The 17,934-nt window shown below is 45.3% G+C and overlaps 2 protein-coding genes across 6 annotated transcripts in view; both read right to left on the reverse strand.

The window, feature by feature from the left end:
- LOC146172058 (ubiquitin carboxyl-terminal hydrolase 8-like) overlaps nt 1–17,934 on the reverse strand; it is a 469,773-nt gene that overhangs the window by 358,727 nt on the left and 93,112 nt on the right. For all 5 annotated transcript variants that reach the window (XM_084586092.1, XM_084586094.1, XM_084586091.1 and 2 more), the window contains 3 exons: nt 14,049–14,226; nt 6,821–6,983; nt 1,774–1,927 (listed from right to left, as the gene is read on the reverse strand). In XM_084586092.1, coding sequence (XP_084442218.1) covers nt 1,774–1,927; nt 6,821–6,983; nt 14,049–14,226 — 495 coding nt within the window. The remainder of the gene's footprint in view (nt 1–1,773; nt 1,928–6,820; nt 6,984–14,048; nt 14,227–17,934) is intronic.
- LOC146172063 (uncharacterized) lies at nt 3,245–5,995 on the reverse strand. The gene has a single exon (XM_084586115.1). The coding sequence runs from the start codon at nt 5,776–5,778 to the stop codon at nt 3,847–3,849; it is 1,932 nt and encodes a 643-aa protein (XP_084442241.1). The 5' UTR covers nt 5,779–5,995; the 3' UTR covers nt 3,245–3,846.

Consider the following 17,934-nt stretch of genomic DNA (forward strand, 5'->3'; position numbering starts at 1 on the left):
GCCTCAGGCTTTGCGTGGATCTAACCCGTCTCAACAAAGTCATTTTGCGATACGCCATATGTTGCCCACGGTCGAACAATGCCTTGGTCTGCTGGGAGATGCCACTGTTTTCTCAAAGTTGGATGCCACGTCAAGCTTCCACCAGGTCAAGCTGTCTCCCGAGTCCCAAGAGTACACGGCGTTCATAACTCCATTTGGGCGTTACTATGTTCTCCGGCTCCCATTTGGGATCCCGACTGCACTGGAGTACTTACAGCGACAGATGTCCCGTATCCTGGAAGGCCAGTGGGGTGTTGTGAACATGATCGACGATATTCTCGTCTTTGGCAAGACGCATGCAGAGCATGACCGTCGATTGCAGGAAGTTCTCAATCGGTTAACAAAAGCGGGGGTCACTTTAAACCGCAAGAAGTGCACTTTCGCAGCCAGCAGCGTCAAGTTCCTGGGTGTCATTGTTAGCGCTGAGGGAATCTCTCCTGACCCAGAAGAGTCGCTACAATAAAAGCGATGCCGGTGCCACAGGACGTCACAGGTGTCCGTGGACTTCTGGGCCTTTTTAACCACATCGGACGCTTTTTGCCTAACGTATCAGAACAACAGCCCTGATCCGAACTTTGCTGCTGAAGGAGTCTGAGTGGACTTGGGGCCACGCTCAACTGTCGGCCTTTACCAAGCTCAAGGAACTGCTCTGCTCAGACCTTTGCGTTGCTCGGTACAACACTGCATACAAGACGACAGTATCAGCTGATGCCAGCTGCTTCGGTCTTGGTGCCATATTACTACAAGAGCAGCCTTCCGGTGAGCATCGTCCAGTTGCCTTCGCGTCACGTTCACTGACTTCAGCGGAACGCCGGTACAGCCACACTGAGAAGGAGGCTTTGGCAGCAAGCTGGGGAGTGCTTCGTTTTGAGGAATATGTCCGTGGACTAAATTTCTTCCTTGAGACTGATCACCAGCCACTTCTTGTACTCATGGGGTCCATGGCTATCGACTTACTGCCTCCACGGATACAGCGTTTTCGACTGAAGCTGATGAGCTTCCAGTACCAAGTACTCTATGTACCCGGCAAGTTGTTAGCCACTGCTGACACGCTCTCACGGGCACCAGTGGATGGTTCACTGCCAAGGCAAGCTGATCAAGTTGAGCTCTTTGTGGAAGGGATTCTTCGCTCACTCCCAGACTTAGTCTCTACATGCCAAGAAGAGCTTCGTCAGGCACGAGCCATTGATGGTGAGTGCAACCTTCTGCTTGAACACTGCACTAAAGGCTGGCCCAGGCAACGTTAAAAAGTACTGGCAGCATCAGGGGGACCTCAGTGTTTGTGAAGGGCTTCTTTGGCTCTTCAGCGTTCCATGCATGACCTCATTCACGACGGGCATCAGGGTATAGTTGCAAAGCTATTGCTCAAGAGTCAGTATGGTGGCCTGGAATAAACAGCCACATCGAAACGCTCGTCTCTAACTGCGCTGAAACACGCGTTCAACACCAATATTACCTTCACAGACTTCCCTGGCAGGAGGTACCTTTTCCATCTGAATGATCAAGATTATGGATTGAAAATGAAACATGAGCTCCGTCTGCCATGGTTCGCTATAACTCCCTGCCATGCAATAACTCCCTGTTATTGACATATAAACGAATCACGGGTAGCAATGAAGTTCGCGCAGAGTAAGAAAAAATGTTCAGTGACTGTAGTCGTTAAGCTGATGATGAAAAGTACAAGGAAACAACATGGACACTCAGAAGTGCAATAAACACTGAATAGGCACGCACCTGTGATGTTGCTGTAGTCACTGGCATCAGGAGGCGCTGATTCTGGGAGCCTGGTGTGGGGATTCGTGGTGTGCGTGGGGAAACGCATGAGCCAGTCTTCATACCCATCCTTCAAGACCATGGGCTCAGACTTAAGTAACTTCTGTGTCGACCACTGCATAGACAGAAGCTCACAATAAGTCCCTGAAGAAGAATGGGCAAGTTGGTCCATAGTGGATGATACAGGGTGCATGTGTGTCACCTCTTCCCTTAGTTTGCAAGTCAAGCCAACGTTTCGATGACTGCCCTGTCCCCTTGTGGAAACATTAGCTTGGCTTGTGACTTGAGGCTTCCTTGCTCTTTCATATCCTCCGCTCATTCTACCGTAGGTCTTCTTCCCATGTGTTTTGTCTATTTTGCACTGTACTACATGTACTACATCCATGTATTTCCCGTTCACTTAGCATTTCTGGTTATGCTTGCACAACATGCTGCACCTCCTTTAGCATAGGCAGGGGTGCAAAAGCTTAAACAGGATTTGTAGCAATTTTTGGAGCAGTACAATCTATATTTGGAGCAGCTCACCGAAAAAAAAGCTGCACTTGCAGCATAAATTCAAATTTTGGAGCCATTCAACAAAAACTAAGCAGGTTGCTAAACAAGGAAGAAACCTTACTTTCGGAGCAAAGAAAGGAAAAAAATTACATGTGAATACCGGTATCGAAACGCATGAATGTGATCCTAAAGAAATCTAGCTAGGGCCATCTCTCACCGGCGGTTAGTATGTTTCCTTTAAGAATCTATGTGTACCTATATTTGTGAATAAGCATTTTGTACTGCAAGGCATGCTATCACACTGAAAGAAAGGAATGTGAGCCATAAAAGTGAGGAGGTTAATATTTCAAGCTTCGGGGACCGAATTAAAATGAAAAAAGCTACACGCATCTTGTACGGTTTGACAATCTTGAGCACGGGATCTTATCTTGCTTGCCCCATAAAAGAAATCCACAGCTTGTGTCTTGCGAGAGCAGGGCCTAATTTGAAGCCATGACTCAAAAGTGAGCACCGTAGAAAAGAAAAAATGAAATGTGATTGAAACAAAAAAAGACAAAAGGAAACAGAAAGAGGATAAAAAAACAATGCAAACTGACTCCAGGGGCTGGCAATGACTTGGTGGTTCTTATATTTAATAGGCTGTTGTTATATATTTTGTGTATTGCAATGCATCTGCAGATGTTAATTTTGGCATTACGGAATTCAAAACCCTGAAATAAATTTTACATGTGCACAAACACAGAAGCCATAACTGTCTATCGATGAGACAGCATAAAATCAACCTTGCATGAATTCCAAGAGTGAGTTGGTATGATATGACTACCAAGTGTTTACTTCTCTCCTGTGTTTTGTCCCCTGCTCATTTTTATGTTTTGTAATCATGCTGTAGATGAATGGCCCAACAAAATACCAAAAGCTTCCAAGAGCCGCATAAAAAAACTAGAGCTACATCCATTAAGGGGGGACACTGGTCTTAGAGCTATTTTCATTATTTTAAAGCCAATCCTGATAAAATCATACCCTCTTGTTCAGATTTTTATGCTGATTTCAAAAATGTAACTTGTTTTTCTCTATGTCAGTTAATTCCCGAGATAATAGTATTAATTATCCATTTAATTAGTACTTCCGCGCAAAAAAAATGCCTCTATAAAACATCATTTTTAATGCATGGCGGTACAGTACAATGACCAAAGAGTGCAATGATCAAAGCAGTTTTTCCATTTTACCCTTATTAGCAATTTTGCTGCACTTTGAAAGTTGTCCTTCAAGACGTGCCTATCATGCTTCAATTAACTTGGCAAAATAAAAAATTTTTGAAGCTTGAATAAAGAATTCTGCTTCGATCATTGCATTCACTGCACCTTCAGCTTTATTTAGAAAAAGGAATTACGTCTCTATCTGTCCTAGATGCAGAGATATCGACGAACTAAACCAGCCAAGTGTCCAAAATTTGAGTTTTGAGAAAATGGGAAAAAACAAACTAGGCACAATTTATTCAAAATTTCAAAAAGATATATGCATATTTACACTTGCAGACAGCTAATATGCACCAGGCATGTAATCTGACTGCTTGGGCTGACTAGAATGCCGCTTTTTCAGTACCCGATGTATGTTTTCCGCAGAGGCACGCTTGCGTACTGATTCGGCTGTTCGGCGCCTGTCCTTCTCAGCCATCCTCCTGATATTCTGGACGCCAGGGTTCATATTTAGCTCACTCAGTATTTTTGAGCATGCTTGTAGGTTTCCTGCATTGAAGCGGACAACAGCCTCCGCAACAGCTGCTTGAACGGAGAACAGTGACGCATGGCGCTCCTTTGGTGCGAGTGACCATATTAGGGAGTGCAAGCTTTCATTACTGTTCTGGGTTTTTCCCTGCTGGCACCGCTCCAGCAGCTTTGGGTCTGCCAAACGCTCATAAATAGGCAAAAGTGCTTTGCACACATGTGGTGGCAAACTGTATCTGTGCTTGGGAGCAGGCTCTCCCTTGGCTGCAGCAGCATTCTGGCGGCACCACGAGTTTGCGCCTGTCGGGCAGAGGGTGTGATTTGACACGGTATCATTGGAGGTTACGTGATGATAGGTAGCCATCACTGCCTTATGCATTGCCCCAACATCTCCAGCATGGGACTTCAGGGCCCAGCTGTAATACGATGTCAACTTGGTGACAAGGTCGCCTGTCAGCTTTGCTTTGCCACTCAAGCTCTCTTTTGCATCACCTTTATGCTTGGCAATTGCATTGCGTAGGGCCGTTCCCATCCGCTTCTGCACATGGTTTGTGCAATCTTCTTTGCTGATTTCGATGTAGCCGTACACAGCTGATTCTTGCAATGCAAGAAATGTGCGGCTATCGCCGTCTGAGAGCATGGTCGTGTACCTAAGGCCATGTTTCTCCAGTGACCTTTCAAACAAAACAAGTCCGGCCTGAACTTCCATTTCACCGGACTTTTTGTCCGTGTTCTTTTGGCACAAGTGGCTTTCTTTCCACGCCTCATAGGACGGGTCACCTTCTTTGGGCCCACGCTCACACCCAGCACAAAAGTTACTGAAAACTACATAGTCGAGTACCAGTCCAGTAAAAAGTTCTACTACGGCGCCGACACCGATGTGGGATGAATGACCCCGGGTCATCCATGAACCATCGAAAGAGACAGAAATGTTCCCGGGGTTGTCAAGGTTCAACTCGTTATAGAGTTGCCGAACAGAACGGGCGCTGTCTTTCAACACTCCTTCGGCTGCGCGTGTTGCTGCGGGCGTCAGCTTACTCTTTACGTAGTCCTGCCACGTTTTCGTGTGCAGGCCACGATGAGATATGTTCATCGCCGCAAACACATCATTCAGCGCCGTTTGCCTATGTCCGGTACTTTGCATCGCGCGTGCAGCAAGGATATTCACGGCAAACGGATTTATCTTCTGGCTGCCTTGCACGCGCGGCGAACTCCATGCCGATGAAATGTCCCCGCAAATCACGCACGCGAGAGAGAGTTTAACGGCTAGACCATATTCACGATTTCCTTTTGAAATATGGACATCCCCGCCACACACTTTGCACTTCACAGCAGACAACAGTTCGTTCAGCGACTCCAAACTCACAACAGTGAACGTCGTATCGTCCGCACGGCAACCGCCGGTCGCGTCAAGAAGACGGGCGTCAGAAGTGGCGATGAAATCCGCTTTCCTCTTCGTCGCTGCGGTTGAACCCAGCTCCTGCAGCATTCCTTCGGCTTTTCTTTTCTTTTCAATCAAGTCCGAAGGCTGCAGCATCGTCGTGTCGTGGCGGACGCGTCCGCTGGGCGTAGGCGCCGCCGAGCTCGCTAGGCCTATTTCGTCCGCGGGGACTTCTTGACTTGCCGCTGGCTCCTGCACATCCTCGGAGCTTTCGGGTGCCGCAGGACGGTTCCGAAAGTTGTCGCCGTGCGCACTCTTCTTCTTTTTGCCGAATTTGTGGCGCGAGCGGAATTTACTGAGGGGCATCGTCTCGCCTCGGTCTCGACTCAGAACAAAATGGCGTCTCGGACGCTTTCAACGGCTGCTGGCCCGCCGCATGCAGACGACGTGCGATAGAATCAGCCAATCGGATGGCTCAGTTGCAGTCACGTGCGCTCAGCAGCGAATCAGACGCCGCGTTTTCGTTTTTCTTTGTGGTTATTTTTCTCAGTGGCCATTGAGGGCAGACAAGCGCTAGCGGCGGGAAATTGAAACCCAGAGAGCGCTCTTTCAAATGAGCCTAACATGGCCGAGATCGGTCCGGCGGAACGGCAGTTGCGCGCAACGAAAAATGTGCCGTTTTATCGTCTGCTGCTGCGCAAATTCAGCCCGCGCGATGATTTCAATTCGTTATTATGCTGAAAATACTGACTTCTGGAAGAAGAAAATTGGTGAACTTGTAGATTGATAGCCACAGATTCCAAAAATGCCATTTTCAGAAAATCGGTTTTTTGGTCATTTTTTGGTCCCAAAGACCCGTGTCCCCCCTTAAAAGCATGCGGTGCTTAAAACACTGTGTTCAAGTGTTGCTCCAAAAACACAGGTAAATCACCCCAGCCCTTTTCGCAGTGCGACGCAGTAGCAGTCGTGCTTTGTAACAAGCGGCCCCTTTGCATTATAGGGATGCTTCACCAAATGGGTCAGCCCGTGTGGTGAAGCATTTTCAAACTGCAACGGTCCAGCATACTCGGAGAGCGGAGGAAGCACGTGAATGCAAGAGAGAAAAATATGAGTAAGCATTAGAACGGCGTGACGCCATCTCAAAACAAAGCTAAAGGCCAGTGATGCACACTGCAATGTCTGAAACGTTATGACTGGCCACATCACGGCCGCAGAAACCTGTCCCTGAGTATGGCAAGCTTTTGCATCTACTAGTTGGGACATTTTGGTGCAGCGTGGCGCAATTTTAACAAATTCCATGCTTATGGTGCAGAAACAGGAACGGCCCAATTGGCACAGCTATTGCACCAGCATATGAACAATGCAATACTGGCTAGAGCCTTTGTGTGCAGCATGAAGCAAACAGCACCTTGTAGATGGCGTCTTTGAGGACCCGTAGTGGGGCCTGGTTGTCCTCCGGCACATCTGGGCTCCTCCAGTCCAAAAGGACCACAAAGTCAACAAGGTGGCGCTTCTCAAACAATTCCACGCTCTCGTCGGGGACACTTCGGCTCAGCTCCTCTGCAATGATACTGGGGATGTGCAGATGGGGAAAATATTCCATTAAGTCTGTTGCAGTGATGAAAAAATACATCACTAGGCACCCCTTCTAGCAACATGCTCCAGCCAGAAATCAGGAGAGCACAGTTGCGCACTTATCTTGAATGAATCATCTTTTCATAATGGCACATAGTAGAATCTGGTTGATGCAACTATCAAGGTGATACAAACTCGCAAAAGTCCCCAGCCGAAGTGTGTTCTGTAAAATGTGCAGAATTTGGGATGTTCCGTACACACCTCTCATGCCAATAGAAAAATGCGCACACGCGAACGAACTGCATCCCCAGCTTTGAGCATTACACGCTGTCCACACATCACTGACTATGCGATCCTCAACTCACTATACGCACTGCAAGCAATCTGCGCCATCGAAAATACCTGTCGCGTGCAAGAAGCTCTTTTCGGCCACGCATGGCAACCAATGTCGCAGTGTGAGAAGTTCATGGAGGCACATACGTAGCACAGTGAGTGGCGAGCTGTGGCAGTGCAAATCTGTCTGAATGCCTTCTGCATACTGATTTTTGTTCTATTGTTGATACAAATTTTTTCACGAGACCATGAGATTAGGGGGGCGCGTGGCTAAAGGGTTAATTTTTGAACTGTTGCACCAATTTCGATAAAATTTTCAGCTATGGCTTATCTTCCTCTTATTAGGATATAAGTTTCATTGTCTTAGCACAAACAAACAAAAAAATGTTGCAGGTGTCATAATGAGTAATTAAGTGTGTCAGCTTAGGCAAACTATCATTTCAAAACAATTGAAGATGTACTAACCGTTCGAGCTTAGATAACTTCTAGGTAGTTCATTGTGAGGATAAGCCTGATTGCGGGCTCTTTATGGCATTTTTGTAAAATTCCCAGCACTTGAAAAAAATAATGTTCATTTTTTCTGTACCCCTTTATACATCACATATAGGATACTTTTTATTTTAAAGAATAATTAGAATGCACAAAGTACTTTATCTTGTTCACAATAAAGTTTTTGTTCACAAAGCAATTTGAAAGCCCCCTTTAGTGACAGCTCAGGAAAAAAACAGCACACTCTTGAGCGCTGACTTCAACGTTCAAGTCAGCACTGTGTTGTTGTTTCTTTGTCAGAGTATGCTGTTTCTTCCCAATAGGAACTAGCCCATTCTTCCCCCTCTGGTTAAAGAGTTTGTAAACGCTAGTTTTCCTAACGGTTCTGCACTTTCAAAATGTGCTAAGTGAGAAAAATGAGATTTCAAAACATGCTATTCAAATTGAATAAATCAAAGTGTTATGATGCATATGTTCAACTGCCCTTTTTAACACGAAGTTGCCCCCTTGTCTTCGCTCGTGAAATGCTTTCCTTGGTTGCTTGCTGGGTGTGCCTCTTCGTCTAGGCTTCGTCTAGGAGCACTTTGGTTAGCCAGGCTCGCAGCGTTGTGAAAACAACGTTCGAAGGTTATGTGGTGCGTTTTAATCAATCCACGCTTTTATTTCAGTTTACCAGCCAATCTGCTGTTACCATGGCCCAAAATTTGCTTTCTCTTTGTTCTTCTTTTCAGCTGCCTGCTGTTCTCTCGACAGCAGGTCCTTTTTGGCCAGAGAGCGCAAGAAACAAGCATTCTGACTTGGGGATACACTCCGGGTTCAGTTTCTCGCCCACTATGCGGCGGCTTTTTGAAATCAGCATTGATAGGCACTTTCGGTGGTGAGCGCACCCCATCTCACAAATTTTATTTTTTTTCTTGCACAGATGACAATCAAAGTCGGTGAGAGGTTTATTTATTAAATGAACAATCTGAAACAACAAAAATTTAAAAACGTTTTTTAATGCAAATTAGTCCCAAGACTTTACTGAACATGGAAGATAAAGATTGCACTCACTGTGAGATTTACTGCCCCAAATAAACACTTGGGCTACGAGGGTTTTGGATTAATTTACACCATCTGGTGTGAGCAATGATGGTACATAACATCTTTTCTGCAGCAACCGGCATGTGATGCGCTCTTCGTTTGTTCCCACCCCAAAACACTCCTTTTGTTATAACGTGAGATGATTGCAGGCAAGCGCAAGTGTTTCCGTATTATTCTGGACCTTTTCAGTATCCTTTAGTTGGTTTGATTAGATGTTTCTGCACAGACTTTATACTACATTCTTAGTTTGACAACCGATGAACACACTTGCCGTTATCGCCTAGTTCATTTTCAGGCACCTTAGTTCCAACGATATTTGCTGGTATTGGCATCGTCACGTGACAATATGGGCACTTAGCAAAAGGCTGGAAATGCACCTGCAACCTTGGGCTCAGTAGACAAATGTCGTAGATACCATAAAGGCCACGGTGTTTCATTCCTCTTACTATAAGGGGTGTGCGAAAACTCCAAATGTCAAATATGAATCAAATATGTTTACTATTTGCTTCCAATTCGCATTCGAGAAACTAATATTCAGAAGTTAGGGAATACACAAAAAATGTTCAAATCACTGCAGTTTCAGCACACTGCAAGCTTCACTGCAATGCTTGACCGTGTGGACTTGCAAGGAAGGTTCCTCTTCCTTTTCGTGAGGAACGTCCCAAATATGGGACGTTCCTCGAACGAGGACGTTATACGGTAACCAAAGCCTTCGTTTTACTTTACCATGAATATTAAATCATTTGAACTCATCTTTTCTAGCGCTTCTTTAACACACAAGGGACATTAGATGAAGGAGGAACACATAAGAACAGGACGGACGCTCAGAACAGGACCTACAGGAACAGAACAGGACCTAGCGTCCGTCCTGTTCTTATGTGTTCCTCCTTCATCTAATGTCCCTTGTGTGTTAAAGAAGCGCTAGAAAAGATGAGTTCAAATGCTTTCCAACTCGCCCAAGTTTCCGCCTTATTAAATCATTATAGCATACACAACCCAAACATCTTTACCGCCTCAATTAAGGACTTTAAGCTATATTTTATAAATTCCGCACTGTCTCTCTGTACTTTCCGTTCCTTGCCTTAAACATTATTACAAGAATAGTCACTTCATTTTCATTACGTTTTGCCATGTTTCGTGCATACTGTTACATTATTGTGGGCCATTATTTACTGTGCTGGTTTTTAACTTGCTGTTTCATTTGTATATATGTGCTCTTTGTGTGCTTCATAATTTTCATGTTATATATGTATATCTTCACCGTAATGTCAGACGTCCTGTTGCTCTGCCATTACTGGGCCTCGGGCATCTCTCAAGCTATCGTTGTAGCTTTTCGCCCGAGGCCCATGTCCTGTATATTACTGGAAATGTGAAGAGGGCCTTCATGACAGTCTGCACAAAAAGAGGAATGTCATTCTCACTTCATCTCAAACGGAGACAACCGTCATGTAAGTATAGACAAACAAAAGTGCTGCCTGAAGCAAAAACTGAAACACTACCATGCTTGAGGATTGCAGTCGTGGAATTTCTTGGTGTAGAACGTATGAGTGACTTCCTTGGTTTGGCGATCATTCTATTTTAAGGTTTAAAGAGCGAAATAATGGCCAACAAGTGATCTATGGATCTTTCAGTTCTCTCAGTGTTTCCTAGCAGCTCTGCGTCGAAAACTCAATCAGAGAGGCACCACGGCAGAAAAGAAATTCACACCGTGTCGTACGCTCAAGACGAGCAAGCGCACTGGGCAAGAATATCTTTTCATTTTGAAGTGTCAGATTGACACTCAAAGCAGAAAGCTGGGCTAGTTGGTGTGTCATCATAAATAAAAAGACTAGCGCAAATAACTATTAGCGCTCGTCCTGTCTTCTCCTATGTTTGTGTCTATGTTATTTGCGCTAGTCTTTTTATTTAGGCTGCCACTGTTCTTCAATTGTTGGCCTCTGTTCGTTTGTCTTGTTTTTGCATCAACGGTGATATCGTCGAGATTCAGGTATGCTCCGCACCCGCAATGAACTGATGCCATATCTCAATCACACACTCTATTGTTGAAACTTGCTGTTTGTGCTGCTGAGCGAAAGGATGCATGCTAGACACAGCAGCCTTTTTTTTTTTTTTATGGAAGCGAAAGACTAAAACCAAAATTTCGGTGCACATAAAACATCCCCAGGTGCTCAAAATTAATCCTCTACTACTGCGTGCTTCACAGTAGCTTGGACGCGCTAAAGAAAGAAGGGCCTGATTATTTGGATTGCTACATGGATTTCAGTGCCACGACAGCCTAACCCCACTGCCACTGTGGGTGCACACCGTAGCTCTCGCAAAATAAGCGGAAAGACGGATTTATGCGGCCTACTTCGTGTGCCGCGCTAGTTGAAGGTTTACTCTGGATCCGTTCACCTGTGACACTTCACTAACAAAAGCAAATTGAGCTGGTAAGCATAAAAAAACGAGCATATGAAAACACAGCGCCAGGTGCAAAACTACTAGCTGACAATGCAACTGCTGGCATAACATGGAGTGCTCCTTGGCAAATTACAATATAAGCAAACAGCTCATTTTTTGGCCTTTTTGTGCGATTTAACTTCTGCAATTCAATTATCAACCTCGAAAGAAGCGTCTTCGTATCATAATCCCAGTGAGATAAAACTGCAGGGGGAACGTCTCCTTATGCGCTGCTATTGCTTCAGTTTTACTGTTTAGCTTCCGTTCGTGGTTTTTTAACCAAGTTAGAAAAATTTTAGCTCAATTAATGTGTGGTTTTTTAAGTTTGAAATGGTTTCCATGTGGTTTTAAAGTTCAATTTTGGATTCTACTCGTCGATTACTTTTGAACAATATATACCTCCATGTTTTAGCCTAAAGTTAATCGCATTTAGCTAATTACTGGTTATGAATTAAGAACTACATTTAGTGCAGTGCAGTCGTACTCGATATGAGCTATCCGGTGATATACGGCTTGACATTGTAAGGAGCTCAATTTAGATATAATTATCTAATCAGCAGTCATTAATTAAGATATGCCATCATTTCAGTGCGACTGTACTCGACATAAGCTATCCAATGATATGACATAGTGATGTAGCATAAATTTCAACTTAATCCCAGTTAACTAATAACAGCAGTTAATTGAGACCTAAAATTAGTAGAGGGCAATTATACTCAACATAAGCTAACCAAATATATAACACTTGTGGCTATTATACTGAACATAAGCTGCATAGACACTGCAGGCACGTTCCGTACACACATTCCATACATGGTGCACATCGGCCAAGTAATAGTGCGCATTAATAACAAACTGTACAAAGCTGACACCCTCACTTTGTTTCCATGGTAATGCCAACTCGCAAGTCCTGCCATATAGTGCAGCGGTATCCAGAATCCTCCAACATGGTGAAAATGCGCGAGGTCAGCGTAAGGGGATGCCACTTTCTGCATAAGGTCTATTCCTCAGATAAAATTATTGTGATGCATTAAATGTTTTTTGGCAATTGTTGCAGGCCCATTCAGCGGACACGAGCCAGAAAAATGATTCCTTGAAGGCTGAATTAACGAGAGTTTATTCTGTTGAGCCACAATATGACCGCTCAACATGGTTTTACACAGGTCCTTCCTGTACAGAAATCCAGTTTACAGAAATCAGTAAAAATATATACATTTTGTTGTGTAGAGTATACACGTTTGAGCATTTGTAGTTTAATTTAATTTGCACATACCCATGAATTGTGAAATAAGCAAGAATGATATGATATTTGAAGGCATTTTTTTCCCATTGTTTACACAACCCTACTTTGTCATGATACTAGCTGGTTTGACACGTTACCTAAGTGGATTTTCTCGCCCCCTAAAGCATGTACAGCCAGCCAATGGGCTCAAAAAAATACCAGCCACATGCAACGAGTTGTAGAGGTCTGGCGGCTACAGAGTCACCCATGTTCAAGCTACCTTCTTGCACCACTAGGTAATTTCACTATGAATGGCAGGTTTCTTGCTTTGCATGTCACAATGCCGTCCAGGGGATGCACCCACAGTAAAACAAATCCTCTGATAGGACTAAAGCTCCATGGTGCACATCAGTCGCAGCTGCACGGAGGTACTGACAAGTGGAGGCACCGCATTTAGACTACGGATGCTGCTCTTTGGCAATATGGCGTTGCCTGCAACAGTCGAGGTGCAGTCAAAATAAACCAGGAAAATTCACACATGCAAGTACAAGGCAATGGAGCTTTCAAAGCATTCAAGGGAATGGATCACCCATGTATCGGAATATCCCGATAATATAGAGTCTGCTCTCAATCAGGTATGTCAATATTTGATATGCCAGTGCATATTGCCGTCAATTATTCGTCTTTATTTGTTCTTTTTTGACAGCTGCTGGCATGCCGCCTTATCATTGTGATTCTAGCTCGAGCATCGATTCTGCCCTTTGTGTTTGTTCATGCTCGTCGCGAAATGCTGCTTTATCATTTTCTTTGTCACGCAAGATGCATCGAGAGAAATATGGAAGATTCTTGTCACTCACGTGTATTTCTGCAATGTTCCAGATTACGCTAGTCACGGTCTGCGGCTTTATCTCGATGTTTCCCTGCCGCCACTAAATTGACCGTTGGCGTGTGCGACGAGCATTCTTTGTTCACCGAGCACAACTCATCGCTTAGTTCTTTTTCCAGCGCAAGCCAGCCCAATAAAGGGTTTCTTCAGTGCACTCCCAGACACTACTACTTGTGTGCACTTGAGTCGCATGTTTAAAGACACACTTCGCTTGCGATGATATTTTGATTTCACGAATAAATGATGCCACGATAAATGTCCATGCTGTTACCTAGTGACAGAGCAACGTGCCATGCCTGCAAGACTACACTTGAACTGCATCAGGGAACACTCTCCCGGTGCAGCTTGGCTGAAAGGCTCACACTTTGGTATAACCTGACAAAGGCACCTTGGACACAAATGATGACGGACAGTTCAAATTTTCTCAAAAAAAACATCTGGCTTTCCAAACCTGCTGTGCCCAGCTTCCAGATATCGTACTGTTTGGTGTCATTTGGAAAACTCTTTTTCTATTCAGGGCACTCACAGACAGCCACAATGCACAGAATGAATCGCAAAACCGGTGTGTGACCTTCCTTGCCCCTGGAAAAACTGTTTTCAAGGACGCACCCTGGTTTGAGAATCTCCTCAGGAACGCTGATGCAGTCAGCACTTTTCAGGTGAGAATCAAGGAAGGCTTGCCTCGGCCTGGCATCCAAAACCAGCACCCGGGTGTCACTGTCCTGGAGCATCTCCAGCAGCTGGAATGCTGAAAGCTGCATTGACACTGGCACGGCAGGGGCTGAAGCTGAAAACAAGAGAATGTCCCCTTTTGTTACTACAATTAATAAAATTACTTTTCTGTGAGGGAAGACTTTGCCCAGACATTTTTTTCACAAAGAGAAATTGTTAAAGGGGTCATGACACCAATTTTGAAATAAACACTGTTTACTGAGTCTTATTCCTGATGTGCCAAGCTAATAAACTTAAAATTTTCAGCTGCATCGGAGCTGCAAATATTTTTAAAATTAGCATTTTCATTTTTTCATGAACAGCTTACTGATCTAGCAACCGGCGCAGCCGGTGACGACATAGGCCATCGCTGCATCGTCTGCTCCATGTTCTGTGCACGAGCAGCATCAACCGCAGTTACACAAAGCCGCAGTAATGTCAGCCAAACAGCAGTTATGCCGTTTAAAGAGGTTACCATAAACTGAGCTTTTCGACGATCTCGCTTTTATCCTATAGGGAATAGCGGCATCTGCGGGACAGTATACTGCGTCTTTACTTTTTGCATTGCCAATTCTACATTTTAGTAGAAGCTTTCAACTGCCTGGTCATCCAACTACATGTGGGTGCATAGGCCTGTACGACTTTCAGTTTATACCGCTTATTAAGCCTAATTACGATGCCTGCCACCCTCTCATTAATACTATAGAATTCATCTATATTACCCGCTATATACTTATTGACAAGGGAACCTACTCCTAGTTCTCGCCTCTCTGGTAAGCCTCGATAACACAGTACATGCCCATCCTTCAGTACAGTATATGCCTCATTCGGCCTCCTAACCTCACTAAGCCCTATGACATCCTATTCCATGCCCTCTAGTTCCCCTAACAGCACTGCTAAACTAGTTTCACTAGCTAGAGTTCTAGCGTTAAACGTTGCCAGGGTCAGTTTCCAATGGCGGCCTGTCCAGCGGAGCCAGAAGTTCTTAGCACCCCCTGCTGCGTCACAGGTCTGACCGCCGCCGTGGTCAGTTGTTCCGCAGCCACTGGTGACTGAGGGACGGGGTTTTATGGAGCTTATCATAGGAGGTTGCGGCCAATTACTGCACCAGAGTGGCCAACTCCTGTTCTGGTGAGGGAGTGCGTTGCCGGAGGTGTTCACCGGCATCAGGTCGCACCCCAAGCCTGTTTATGCAATTCCATCGACACACGGGGGCTTTTTTTTTTCCCTGGTGGAGAATTGCGCGGCACCGAGATTTGAGCCCCGGTCCTCTTGCATGCAAGGCAGATGTTCTACCGCTACGCCACCGCTGTACCTGCTTAGGACAGGTAATAACCGCAGATCCGGACCATAAAAGGGAAATAACAAGGAGAATAAGATTGGGATGGAGCGCATTTGGCAAGCGCTCGCAGGTTATGACTAGCAGCTTACTGATATCGCTAAAGAGAAAAGTATACAACAGTTGCATCTTATCTGTACTCACTTATAAATAAACTATGTTATTTATAACTATGTATCACCAACTCACCCGTTTAGCTATTTTGTTACCTGTACTCACCTGTGGGGCTGAAGCGTGGAGGCTAACAAAGAGGGTTTACTTAAGTTGAGGACAATGCAGAGGGCTATGGAAAGAAAAATGGTAGGGGTAACGTTAAGAGCACGGTTTAAAAATAATACACTGAGGTGTTGACACCCTCCTTCCTACGCGCGTGTGAGCGCCGCCCACTCGTGGCCCCAATATGTTTGGGGGAGGGGGGAGTATTGCCGTGGCAACCGGTCACTAAATGAGAGGGCGCTGCAAATGGCAGGTCCACGCTGGGCGGCTCGGTCTGGCACAGCGCGGCACTGCGCATGTGTTTTTGCCACACTTCGTAGTGTGCGGCTGCACTCCTGTGCTATTTTACACGCATTCTTTTTTTTTTGTATCAAGATCGTGCATTTGTACATCGTCGGCGGAGTTGTTCACAGCTGGTGAGTGCTGCACAACAGAAAGAATTTACGCCGAACTGCAATTTGGGCTACCGGACTTGTGCGGAGCATGTTAGCTCCATCCGACAATGTTCAATTGGAGAAGTGGGTGCGATTCCCAAGGCAGATCGGACGTTAATGCTTACTGACCATGGCTGTGCCCAAGCATTTTGCGAAGGACGTAATATACAGAGCATATTACGCGGAGCTCGATGGAAGAGTGCCACTTGATGTGGAAAAGAGGCCCGTGCTTTCTAGAAATGCAGTTCCTACCTTGATTCCAAACTGTCCCAAGTATCTAATGTGGCCGGAGAGACCTAGAAAACTGCCTCGGAAGAGGAAATCTGCCCAAGCATCGAAGCGACGTCGGCCGAAAGTCAATGGCAATGGTGCAATGCAGCCTCTAATAAAAAAAAAAAAAAAAAAACTCGAACAAAGCACAAGCACGGCAGAAGTCTACACCTAACAAAGTGACCACCATCGGTGAGTGTTTTTTGTCGGAAAGTGCCGAAGCAGTGCTTAGCCAGGGACCAAAGTTTTGTGTTCAGCCTAAAGATGACACCACGCAGTTCCTGTCCATTGTCAGAGATGTGGCGGCAGCAGCCAGCTCAAATGACCAGGACCGCTGTATTGCAGAGGGTGTAGACTGTCTTTGACATAGTGACGCCCCACTTGCCCACAACATCATGAAGGAACAGGCAGAGAAGCTGACCCGGAGAGAAAAACTGACCCGCTCACACAGCTGGTGTCTGGCATCGTCTCTGCGACGCCTCCCAAGTAGTCTCTGTCGCAGCAGAATCTGCCGCTGCTTTTTATACGCTTGTCAGTTCAGAGGGAAAGGGAGAGAATTCGTGTCTGAACAAGACGAGATGACTCAATCGTCTCCTGCAGACGGGCGAGGGCGAAGCGCTCTCTCTCGAGCGCCGGGCTTGGTCACCGTTTGCACACACACGCACGCACACACATTCGGGGCGTAGGGCGAACACGCCGAGACACGCTCGCGGGAGGAAGCATTGAGCGGCCGGCCGGACGGCGCTGAAATGGCCGAAACGCTCACTGCTTAGCCTGATGCTACGTTGTGGCCGCGTCAGCTGTCACTCTGGTCGGTGGCGAAACGTAACACCCCCAAGCTCCCCTCTAGATCCACTGTTAATTACTTGAAAAGCAAATATCTTTCCCTGCTGGCCGCGGCCAAAGAGGGTGGCTTTGTTGTGATACCTAAAACTTTGTTTAAACAGAAAGACAATGAAGCAATGATTAAAAACTTTATTCCTACAACTGTTTCGCTCGATAGGGCGAAGAAAAAGACTAAGACTATTGCTTTATGTAAAAAGGCGTTCATGTTGCCTCTTCTATCTTCGTCCGTGTGCTTTTTGTGCGTTAAAAGAATGTCTCACAATTCTACTGGGACCCATTTGATGGTGTTCTTGACACCCTTACTTTTCCATGTGAAGAAAGGAAGAGTTGCTTCACTGCCACGTTAGCAGGTGAACATCACTGCAGTCATTTTAACACGAGCAGGAAAAAAAAAATAAAATAGCTAAGCTTCATTCCTCTTAGCCGCAATGTTCATTAATATGGTCCTATATGCCACAGTTTTTGCGAATTACACTGTTTACGTTAAAATAGAAAACTGCTGTTACCACGCAGTGAATATCAGTATAGCATTTTTTGTTTGCATATGATGCATAATAAAGGTCTGAAATTTTTCTTTTTTTTTTTTAATTGTCGAAGTGCATGACAGTCTAAAATTCTGGGATGGCGATTCCCTTATATTTTATTACCTCATTGTGTTTCGAGACGGTACTTGGCTGAA

The sequence above is a fragment of the Amblyomma maculatum genome, unplaced genomic scaffold (genome assembly GCF_055883805.1).
Source record: "Amblyomma maculatum isolate TAMU_Amacu unplaced genomic scaffold, ASM5588380v1 scaffold_14, whole genome shotgun sequence".
In the NCBI taxonomy this organism is placed as follows: domain Eukaryota; kingdom Metazoa; phylum Arthropoda; class Arachnida; order Ixodida; family Ixodidae; genus Amblyomma; species Amblyomma maculatum.

What these genes read in the sequence shown, in the direction of transcription:
- LOC146172063 (XM_084586115.1), bottom strand. Translation starts at nt 5,778, where the DNA reads ATGCCCCTCAGTAAATTCCGCTCGCGCCACAAATTCGGCAAAAAGAAG.